The 12,530-nt window shown below is 35.6% G+C and overlaps 1 protein-coding gene across 1 annotated transcript; it reads right to left on the bottom strand.

The window, feature by feature from the left end:
- Nucleotides 1-3,922: 3,922 nt before the first annotated feature.
- Nucleotides 3,923-4,861, bottom strand: LOC130861431 (olfactory receptor 4C46-like). Its single transcript, XM_057750296.1, has one exon. The coding sequence runs from the start codon at nucleotides 4,859-4,861 to the stop codon at nucleotides 3,923-3,925; it is 939 nt and encodes a 312-aa protein (XP_057606279.1).
- Between the last annotated feature and the right edge of the window lie 7,669 nt (nucleotides 4,862-12,530).

Raw genomic sequence — 12,530 nt, 5'->3', positions numbered from 1 at the left:
TGATTTACATAGCTAAAACCAATCTTGCATTTTAGATATTAATCCCAGTTGATCATGTTGTATAATCTTTTGGATGTGCTGATTTCAGTTTACTTGTGTTTTATTGATGTATATTTCTTATTCATAATGCTGGATTGGTAACATTTCTTGAGACTTTACATGTTTTAAAACATATTTATTTTATTCTCATATTTAAGTTCTAAGTTGTATGATATAGCGTTAAAGGTGCAGGTTTTTTTTTGAGAATATGAAAGACATTTTCCTGTTAACTCTCAATTTCTAGTTTTGCTGACAATAATTCTAGCAGCAGTCTGATTTTTAATTTTTCCATAGCCTATTTTTATTTTATAAATCTTGTATCCTACTGAATTCCTAATAATATATCAAATGACATTTTTTAGAGTTCTATTTTAGTATCATATTTTTTCTTTGTAAAAATATCAAAATGGCTATGATCTTTGATAGACCACTGAGGATCACCCATGGATGACTGACTCACATACCCTCTAGGTGATATCTAATTTTTTTTGGCTTTAATTGCCATCTGTATGCTCAAGGCTTCTATATTTCTCTGGCCTACATCTTTCTGAGGATAAGTAACATATATCCAATTCCACATTCCTATTGAATTCTATCTCCTGGGACAGTGTCCTCCAACCTCATGCCTATTCACTTTGCTAACTGATTCCTTGAGTCCTGTTTTTTGATGCCTTTTCTTCTAGGATTCTTTCCCTGACCCTGCAGGTCTTTGCTGTGTGTTCTTCCAATATGATTTCACCCCATGCTTCCACTATTTTATAATTTGTATCACTGTATTGTAATTTTCTATTCCCTCCTAGGAGTATTTCAATGGATCCTAAGCTCTGTGAATGCAAAATCCAGGTTTCTTTTTATTCACCATTGCAATCCAATAACTATCAACATGCCTGATACATTCTTTGTGCTCAAAAATATTTGTTGGTCAATAAAGTAAGACAAAAAGAATCAAAGGAAGATATTTATCCTGAAATTGCTTTGTATGTAGATAGAGCCATGAATGTTTTTTGAGCTGAATTTTTTAAGCTCTTTATTAGAATATAATTGTTTTACACTGTTGTGGCAGTTTTTGCTGTACAACAAAGTGAATCAGCTGTATTTATACATATATCCCCATATCACCTCCCTCTTGTAACTCCCTCCTGCCCTCTTTATCCCAGCCCTATAAGTCATCACCTATCATCGAGTTGATCTCCCTGTGTTATGCAGCAGCTTCCCACTAGCTATCTATTTTACATTTGGTAGTGTATATATGCCAATGCTACTCTCTCACTTCGTCCCAGCTTCCCCTTTGCCCCTCCTTGGGTCCTCAAGTCCATTCTCTACAACTGCATCGTTATTCTTGCCCTGTCACTGGGTTCATCAGTACCATTTTTTTAGATTCCATATATATGAGTTAGCATTTGGTATTAATTTTTCTCTTTCTGGCTTGCTTCATTCTGTATGACAGTCTCTAGGTCCATCCACCTCACTACAAATAACTCAATTTCATTCCTTTTTATGGCTGAGTAATATTCCATTACATATATGTGCCGCATCTTCTTTATCCATTCATCTGTTGATGGGCATTTAGGTTGCTTCCATGTCTTGGCTATTGTAAATAGTGCTGCAACGAACATTGTGGTACATGTTTCTTTTTTGGATTATGGTTTTCTCTGGGTATATGCCCAGGAGTGAGATTGCTGGGTCATATGGTAGTTCTCTTTTTAGTTTTTTAAAGAAACTCCATGCTGTTTTCCAGAGTAGCTGTAACAATTTATATTCCCAACAACAGTGCAGGAGGATTCCCTTTTCTCTGCACCCTCTCCAGAATTTATTGTTTCTAGATTTTTTGATGATGTCCATTCTGACCAGTGTGATGTGATACCTCATTGTGGCTTTGACTTGCATTTCTCTAAACTATACTACAAGGCTACAGTGATCAAGACAGTATGCTACTGACACAAAAACAGAAATATCTATCAATGGAACAGAATAGACAGCCCAGAGATAAATCCATGCACATATGGGCAGCTTATCTTTGACAAAGCAGGCAAGTTTACACAATGGAAAAAAGCCTCTTCAATAAGTGGTGCTGGGAAAATTGGACAGCTACATATAAAAGGATGAGATTAGAACACTTCCTAACACCATAGACAAAAATAAACTCAAAATGCATTAAAGAGATAAATGTAAGGCCAGACACTATAAAAGTCCTAGAGGAAAACATAGGCAGAACACTTTATGACATACATCAAAGCAAGATCTTTTTTGACCCACCTCCTAGAATAATGGAACTAAAATCAAGAATAAACAAATGGGACCTAATGAAACTTAAAAGCTTTTGCACAGCGAAAGAAACCATAGACAAGACAAGAAGACAGCCCTCAGATTGGGAGAAAATACTCACCAAGGAAGCAACGGACAAAGGATTAATCTCCAAAATATACAAACAGCTCATGCAGCTTAATACCAAAAAAGGAAATAACCCAATCCACAAATGGGCGGAAGACCTAAATAGACATTTCCAAAGAAGACATGCAGGTGGGCAACAAACATATGAAAAGAGCCATGTATTTTTTTTTTTAGAGCCATGTATTTTTAAAAACAGCTTTTAATATTGAAATGCTAATGGAAAGTAAATAAACTGAGAAATATAACTTAAAGAGCATTTTTTAATAACAGAAAAACCTTTCTGGGAGCAGAGAGAATATCAAGGTTAGCTATATGCTCATATGCTAAAAATCATGGTTTCAGTTTCTTTCTCATTCTCAGTGTAAGCAGGAATAGAAGCAAATTGTAGTCCTCTCAAGAGGTCTAACCAGAATTCTCCTTGGAGTTGAATCAGATTAAAGCAGAAAAGAATTCCATAGCCTCTAGTGCTGCTTTTTGCCCTTCATTTAGTTTCATTTATTTTCCTTTATATTTTCACTCCTTCATTCAATATTTATCTCGCACATGATATCATGCTACCTTGTAGAAACTAATTATAGAGCAGACAAGTACTTTACAGAGTGTGACTGTATATTTAACACATAGAAATTCCTTTCTGACATCAAAATGTTCTTTTATTTGAGTCATTAGTCTTTCTAATGTGTTACCAGCAGAGCACGGGTTACATGAGCAATACTAAATGGTTCTGAAGTCTACAAGATGATTTGGAAATGGTGATAATCTTCCTTATCTACCCCTCAGAGGTAGATAGGCCAATGCTTTAACAACCCTAGATAGTTACATACTATAATGTAACTATCAATTAAGGTACCATGTAAGGTATCATGTGACTATCAGTTAGGATATATAAAAACAAGCAGAGTATTAATGAAAAATTATTAGATTTTTAGTGATAATGACCTAACATATACACTGTCAGGCACAGGCCCTGACTCAATAAATGGTAACTATTACATTCATGTGATCTTTCTGTCATCATTGCCTGGAAGTTCATAGCAGTTCAAGGCATCACCTGGGAAATCAGTCAGCTCTGGTTACTGGCTTTCCAATATATCTATTTTGATACATTCCTCTTTGTCAGTTTTCTCACCTGAAAAATGGCAATAAAAACAGTGCCCACCACCATGGTTTATTATAGAGATTATTGCTCAACAGTAATAAATTCCACTATTTATTTAATTTGATATTAGAAGAAAAACCTGTGAATCCAAATTCCTGGTTGAAGCTAGCAAAACTAAACCCCAATTTGGTAGAATTTCCTACATATGGAAAGAGTGGTCCTGGTTGGTTTTTCTCTCTTTTCTTGCACCCATTTCTGATCCACTCAATGCAGAATCTATGATTGACAGCAGTTAATTTTTTTCTTTATTCCATAAGTGTTCCTTGCTGAGATCATCCATGATGTCCTTTTGACCATTGCCTCTTTTGAATCAATGTTGGTCTCCAGGCATATTTATTTATCACCTAGAATAGCTTTCCTACTGCATAATTTCCTAATGGCATTTTTCATCTGAGCATTTCTTAAGGTATAGACTAAGGGATTTAACATGGGAGTTATGATAGTATAGAATACAGCAACTGCTTTATCAGTAGGTAAAGTAGCTGCAGGTCTCATATACACAAATACACAGGGCACAAAGAATAAGACCACCACTGTGATGTGGGAGACACAGATGGAGAAGGCCTTGCGCCTTGCCTCTAAGCTGTAGGTCCTTAGGGAACGCAAGATGACCACGTAGGAGACCATCAAAAGGAGGAAGTTTAACAGACACATGAACCCACTGTTGGCAGCAATGAAGAGCCCTAGACCATGGGTATCAGTGCAGGCAAGATTGAGCAATGGGGCCAGGTCACACATAAAGTGATCTATGACATTGGGGCCACAGAAGGGTAAACGGAAGATGAAGAGGATCTGTATGGTTGCGTGGATTAAGCCTCCGACCCACACCACTCCCGCCAACAGTCCACACAGCTGCCGATTAATGATGGTTGCATAGTGCAGGGGCTTGCAGATGGCCACGTAGCGGTCATAGGCCATCACAGTAAGCAGGATGCCCTCGGCACCTCCAAGTAAATGCTCCACAAAGACTTGGGTCATGCATCCATTGAATAGGATGGTCTTCTTTTCATGGAGTGAATCTACTATCAGTTTGGGGGTACTTGCAGAGGAGTAGCAGGCATCAATAAAGGAGAGATAGGCCAGGAAAAAGTACATGGGGGACCACAAGGATGGGCTGGCCGTGATGGTGCCCACGATGAGCACATTTCCCACCACAGTGGTGATGTAGATGACAGAAAATACAGCAAATATGATTTTCTGCATCTTTGGGTTCTCTGTGAGCCCCAGAAGAACAAACTCTGTCATGTTGTTCTTATTTTCCATGTATTTCATATGATGCGTAATTGCATTACCTGAAAAGAGAACAATTTTTATTAATGCAACCTTGAATTTAACTCCCCATTCTAATATACAATAATTTTAGTAAATTCTATTGAGTTTTAAATTCTTTTGATTTGTGTGTGTGTGTGCCCACGCAGGCGTGTGTTGGAAATAAACATTGTGAGTTCATGAAGATTATTCAAATTGCCTCCCAGGTGAAGTCTTTGTTAAGATTATAGAAATGAGTAACTTTTGTAAACACACAGGCAGGTGACCCCCTGTGCACACTTAATCATCCCGGGTGACTGAGTTTTAATGTGACATAGAACATCGCACACAGAGTGGCACTAAACCCTGAAAAGGAGGTAGAAGTTGGGGGTAAGGCTTATAAGTGCTAAGCTACAGAATTTTCCTTTTAATCTCTAAGAAATGGGGAACCATGGAAGGTTATTGAGAATAAGAGTGAAAAGATGAACAGGAATTTGAAGAAGGGGAATCTTGGACGTTAACCTAGTAAAGATCCTTGTGTGTCTTGGATGAAATGACCTGCAGTTAAGTAAGAACCCTGGCAGCAAACTACTGATAATAATTGAATAAAGAACAACAGGGCATTGGTGATGGGAATGTAAAGAATGGATACAAGAGGTACTTAGAAGTAGTCATAATGCACGCTTCCTAAGTCCAGTAACTTTACAATAGCTAATGATATATACTTTTGAATGAGTGATTGCTATATGCCTGGTTAAGCAGCAAATGCTTTGCACATATGATCCCTTTTTATATGATAACAACCTGTGTGGTTGGGGATATATCATCCATTTTGCAGAGACTAATGTTAGCAGCTGTAATAACAATGATAATATTAACTGAAACTTACTAAACAGTGTGCTCTGTTTTTGCAGACATTTGGTGTTTAATCCTCAGTACAAACTTACAAAACAGTTGCTACTATCATTTCTATACTTATTTTATACATTAGGAAATAGAAGCAAGGATCAAGCAGGTAATAAAGGGTGGGGCCAAGGTTAGACCAGATTTTACTTGCTAATTTCTTTCCCTCCAAATTCCTAACCCATGCTCTATTTTCTTACATTGTAATAAACAACGTTGAGCTGGTAATCTATTTCTGAGATTAACATAATGAGTATAATTACTTTAACAAGTTTACGTGGAGCAGTTTCATCTGCTCACGTGCACACACAAAATGCACAATAACATGTTAAGAAAAATGTGGCACTGCTTTCACTGAACAGCCCTTTTATCTTGGCCTCTTCCTTAGCCCGAATATTTCCTCCTCCATCCTCCTCCAAAATATGGGCCACCAGACTCTTCTGAAAAATATCTAAAATGGTTTTCCCACTGGTTAAATGTATTGGCTTGAGAATTAGAAAAATCAGATTAGGTCCTGGTTCTTCCACCCACACTTTCTTTTATCTGGGGTACATTATTTTAGCACCTTATATTCTGTTTTCTTAGCTATGAAGTGAAAATAGTATCCACCTCACAGGTTGTTATGAGAATTATCCACCCATCATAGTGCTTGGCATACACATAGGACTTTAATTTTATCACTGTGTGTACACCGAGGAGATAGATAGACTGCGTTTGAGTAATAACACAGAGAAACATTTAGCTATGCCGTGATCTCAGGAAGAATCATTACCAATTGTACTCTCAAGGAATCCACAGAGACTCATGTTTTCCATAACAGTTGATCCCTGGAAGGATTCTCTGTGCTTGTTCTTGGACTAAACAGCTGATGATTTATGTCACTTAATATTCATGTTTATGTCTTCTGTGTATGTGAAGTACATAATTGTATTGTAGTACAATTTTGTTTTCATTTACAATTGTCTTCATTCTTCAATGAGACATCTTATGACAAAAGCATAGTGCCTGGTATCTGAGAGCTGGGTCTTAACAATTTGCTTAATTTCTATGAACCTCAAATTTTTCAACAGTCAAATTAAGTTAATGATAATTATAAATGATTTCTTCAACAATGGGGTGAGGATGAAATACGCTATTACTCTATCTGAGAAGTGTTGAAAAATAATGTGTACTGTATATGGTAAGTAACATTAGCACTATTTAAAATCTTACCTTAGTTGTCTTAGATGGTCTTAATGATGTTTCGGGTGCTCAGAAACAATCTCATTTTCAAACTGACTGCTTCTTGTAATGAGTAATTCTCAGTATAAAATATATGTCACACTTGGGAAGAGCTTATTCAGATACTTCACAATCAAATGAATAATTCTTAAATTGTATGCATTAAATATGTTCAATTTTTTTGGTATGTCAAGTATACATTAATAGACTTGTTTAAAAAAGGAAGTGTTCTTATAAGCCTATATGTTTACATTTATCCTAAAGCCTCAAAAGTCCTTCACAGAAAACCTGTTTAAAGCATGTTTTCAGGTTTTGAATTTAGAATGGATTCTCTTGAAATGCTATGAAGAAGTGATCTTGAATAAGTGCCTCTGGTTCCACAAGGCAAGAGGCAGACAGTGTAGAGGTCAAGTGGTTCACTCTGTCCATGATGGAGCTTGCCCTAGAGAGGTGAATGGCAACAAAAATCACTTTGGCCTTGCCCTTGTATATATATTTAAAGAGGTTTCCATAAGGTTCAGAGACCTTGTCTCATAGCTGCTGCCTTCTCTCCCAGGAATTAATTATCTCTTTTGAGGAAAAGGCTTTGCCTTACAAGCAGGGATTCTGGTGAGGCATGTTTGAGAAACACACATTCTTGAGTGGGGAAATTATATTCTCTACACTTGGAACCTAAGTAAGTGGGAATCCCCTTTCTCTGTCTGGACTGCTAAGAAAATTGAATGTCATCTGAATAGCAAGGTGGCAAGATTCCATACATGGAACTGTTATGTAGTTTCCCAGCTGACTTGTATCACAAAAAGAGCTTCTATTTTCCTATCAATATTAAACATTTTCTTGGGCTTCCCTGGTGGCCCAGTGGTTAAGAATCCACCTGCTAATGCAGGGGACACGGGTTTGATCCCTGGGCTGGGAAGATCCCACATGCCATGGAGCAACTAAGCCTGTGTGCCACAACTGCTAAGCCTGTGCTCTAGAGCCCATGAGCCACAACTGTTGAGCTCCCGTGCTGCAACTACTGAAGCCTGTGCACCTAGAGCCTGTGCTCTGCAATGAGAGAAGCCACTGCAATGAGAAGCCCCTGGCCTGTAATGAAGAGTAGCCCCCACTCACTGAAACTAGAGAAAGCCCCTGCGCAGCAATGAAAACTCAACACAGCCAATAAACAAATACATAAAACAAACAAACAAACAAACAAATGAACAAACATCTTTTCTGGAAAACCATTATTGATGGCTTGAAAACTAGATCAGCAAGAGTATAAAATTGATAGCAGCCATGTTAAGTACTTGACTCAAAAGTTGTCACATTTCTTAGAGGATGATGGGAGTAGCCAGAAACCCAGATTGCAGTTACCTCTGGGATTCATGAACTGGTCATTATAGAATGCCAGGCAGCATTAAAAATGTGGAGAGCTTTCTGAACAGAAGAAGAAATTACCAGCTGTTCCATATCCCTGTCACTTGGTCATGTTGTTTTCCTTTTAGCTCTTGTTTGAGCATATGTAGTAGTCAATTAATGTAGTTTTAATTTTTATCATTTCTATGACCACTAACGATGTTGAATGTTTTTTTCATCTTTTAACTGGCCTTTTGTATATCTTCTTTTGTGAAGTTTCTGTTCAAGTTCTTTGCACATTTTAAAAATAGGGGCTCTGGGTTTTTTTTTTTATTGCTGAGTTCTAAGTGTCATTTATATATTCTAGGCACAGATTCTTAGTCACATATATATGACATATATGTAAAAATTTCTCCAAGTCTGTGGCTTGCATATTTTCATCTTTAAGAATGGTGTCATCTGATGAGCCAAAGCTTAAAATTTTGACAAAGTTTAACTTTTCATTTTTCTTATGGTTCATACTTATTGTGTCATAGCTAAGAAATATTGATTTACCCCTAGGTCAAAATAGAATTTTTACTATTTTCATTAACTTTAATGCATTGGCCTCTCACTCATTTTGTGTTAATTTTTGTGTATGGTGTGAAGAAATGGTGAGATTTATTTTATTCCATATGGATGTCCAAATGATCCAACATAATTTGTTGATTAGTCTCTACATTCTCTATTGATTTACTTTGATATCCTTCTAAAAATTCATATGTTTGGGCCTATTTCTAGACATTCTATTGCATTTCACACATTTGCATGTTTATCCTTATGCCAATACAACACAGTCTTGATTACTGGAGCTTTATATGTCTTGAAATTAATAGAGTAATTACTTCAACTGTGTTTTTTTTTTGAGAGCGATTTGCTATACTAGATTATTTTACATTTCTATATTTTAATATATATTTCAGAATAAGCTTGTCAGTTTCTCCAAAAATTCTGTTGAAATTTTGATTGGAATATCATGGAATTTATAGCATTGATATGGTAAAAATATTGAATCTTTAATCCATGATATATCTCCATTTTTTTTTTGTAAAGAAATATTTAATTTCTCTCATCAGTGTTTTATTTTATTTTGTGTGTGTGTGTGTGTGTGTTTTGCTTTCATAAACAGGTCTTGAATACATTTAAAAAATTATCCCTAATGTTTTATTTTTAAAAATAGTTTGAAAATAGTATGGCTAGATCTTATGGTAACAGCATGTTTAGTTTTCTAAGAAACTGACAAACTGTCTTTCAATGTGGTTGTTGCAGTCCCATCAGCAATATACGAACTCTTATTGCTTCACATCTTCAGCAACATTTACTATTGTCAGGGTTTCAGATTTTGGCTATTTTAATAATCTTTTAGTGGTATCTCATCGTTTTAATTTTCATTTCCCTGATGACATAGGATGTAAAATATCTTTTCATATACTTATTTTCCATCTGTATGATACCTCTTTTTGGCTAAGATGTCTTTGATCCATTTTTAAATTGGGTTGTTTGTTTTCTTATTGGTGATGTTTAAGAGTTCTCTGTATATTTGGGGTAACATCTTGTATCAGATGTACCTTTTGCAAATATTTTCTCCCACCCTGTGGCTTGTCTTCTAATTCTTTTGACATCGTCTTTTGCAGAGTGGAAATTTTTAATTTTAAAGAATGCCGGCATATGAATTCTTCCTTTTATGGATTGTGCCTTTGGTGTTGTATCTAAAAAATCATCACTACACCCAAAGTCAACTATATATCTCCTATGTTTAGACTAGGACTTTTATAGCTTTGCATTCCACATTTATGTCTAGGGTGTATTTTGAGTTAATTGTTTTGAAGAGTATAAGGTCTGTGTTTAGATTCATTTATCTTGCATGTGGATGTCCAGGTGTTCCATCATCATTTGCTGAAGAGTCTATCTTTACTCCACTGTATTGCCTTTGCTCCTTTGTCAAAGGTCAGTTGACTATATTTATGTGGGTCTATTTCTAAGCTCTGTATCTTGTTTCATTGGTATATTTATGTATTATGTCACCAACACCACACCGTCTTCTTTACTGTAGCTTTTGAGCAGGAATTGAAATTGAGTAGTGTCAGCCCTCCAGGTTTGTTCTTCCCATTTAATATCATGTTGGCTATTCTGGGATTTTTGTCTCTCTCTATAAACTTTAGGATCAGTTTGTCGATATCCAACAAATTAGTCATGGAATTTTGAATGGGATTGGGCTGAATCTATAGATCAAATTGGGAAGAACTGACATCCTGCCAATATTGAGACTTCTTATCCATGATCATGCAAATCACTTCATTTATTTAGTTCTTCTTTGAGATTTCTCATCAGAATTTTGTAGTTTTCCTTATACAGGTCCTAAGTATATCTGTTAGATTTATACCCAAGTCATTTTTTGCATGTTAGTGTAAACAGACCTGTGTTTTCATTTCAAATTCCAATTTTTTGTTGCTGTTATATAGGAAAGTGATTGTGTTTTTATATTAATGTTATGTTTTGCAAACTTGCTATACATGCTTATAAGTTCAGGAGTTTTGTTTTTTTCTTTTAAAAACTTTTATTGAGATATAATTGACATACAATAAACTGTATATATTTAAAGTGTACAATTTGATAATTTCTTTCTTATTAGTAATGTATATATGACAATTCCAATCTCTCAATTCATCGCCCCACCTGCCACCTTCCCCACTTGGTGTCCATATGTCTGTCCTCTACATCTAAGGAGGTTTTTTTTTTTTTTTTTTTTTTTTTGACACACAGGCTTAGTTGCTCCACAGCACGTGGGATCTTCCTGGAGCAGGGACCAAACCCGTGTCCTCTGCATTGGCAGGAGAATTCTTAACCAGTGTGCCACCTAGGAAGCCCTCTAAGGAGTTTTTTTTAATAGACTTTTTAAAGATTTTCTGCCTAGATTATCATGTCATCTATGGACAAAGACAGTTTTGTGTCTTCCTTCCCAATATGTATACCTTTTATTTCCTTTTCTTGCCTTATTGCATTAGCAAAGACTTCTAGTACGTTGTTGAAAAGGGGTTTGAGAGAGGACATAATTCACTTGTGTTTGATATTAATGGGAAAACTGAGTTTCTCACTATTAAGTCTGATGTTAGCTATAGGTTTTTTTGTAGATATTCCTTATCCAGTTGAGAAAGTTCCCTTGTATTTTTAGTTTACAGAGTGTTTTTATTATGAACTGATGTTGGATTTTGTCAAGTGCTCTTTCTATACCTATTAATATAATCATGTGATTTTCTCCTTAACTTGCTGATTTTATGGATTACATTAGTTGATATGAAAATATTGAACCAGCCTCATGTAACTGAGATGAATCCCACTTGGTCACGGTGTATAATTTTTGTACATTGTCGGATTCAATTTGCTAATATTTTGTTGAGGATTTTTGCACCTATTCATGTGAAATATTGGTCTGTAGTTTTCTATTCTTGTTATGTCTTTGTCTGGTATTTGGTAGGGCAATGCTGTGCTAATAATATGAGTTAGGAGCTATTCCATCTGCTTTTATTCTCTGGAAGAAGTTGTAGAGAGTGGATATAATTTATTCTTTAAATGTTTAGCAAATTACCTGTGAACCCTTCTGGTCTGGTGTTTTGTATTTTGTAAGGTTATTAATTATCAATTCAATTTTTCTAATAGATGTAAACCTATTCAGATTATTTATTTCTTCCTGTGTGAGTTCTGGCAAATTATGTCTGTCAACAAATTGGTTCACTTTATGTAGGTTATCAAATTTATGGGCATAGAGCTGCTCACAGTATGCCCTTATTGTTCTTTTAATATCCGTGACATCTGTAGGGATTCTCCTCTTTCATTTCTGATATCAGTAATTTGTGCCCTCTATCTTTTTTTCTTTTATCCTGATAATTATTATTTTGTGGATCTTTTCAAAGAAACAGCATTTAGTTTAGTTGCCCAGGACAGACCAGCTTTACAGGTTAATTCTACCAAACATTGAAGGAAATTAATACCTATTCTTCCTAAAATATTCTAAAACAGTAAAGAAGGAGTGCTTCCAAACTCATTCTATGAGGCCAGCATTATCCTGATATCAAAACCAGACAAAAATACTACAAAAGAAATTACAGGCCAATATCCCTCATGAACATAGATGCAAAAATATTCAACAAAATATTAGTAAACCAAATTCAGCAATGCATTAAAAAGATCATAC

Source organism: Hippopotamus amphibius, chromosome 9, assembly GCF_030028045.1.
Source record: "Hippopotamus amphibius kiboko isolate mHipAmp2 chromosome 9, mHipAmp2.hap2, whole genome shotgun sequence".
NCBI lineage: Eukaryota > Metazoa > Chordata > Mammalia > Artiodactyla > Hippopotamidae > Hippopotamus > Hippopotamus amphibius.
This window is presented reverse-complemented; position numbering and strand designations above follow the sequence as displayed.

Coding starts and splice junctions, on each gene's coding strand:
- LOC130861431 (XM_057750296.1), bottom strand. CDS start 4,861: ATGAAATACATGGAAAATAAGAACAACATGACAGAGTTTGTTCTTCTG.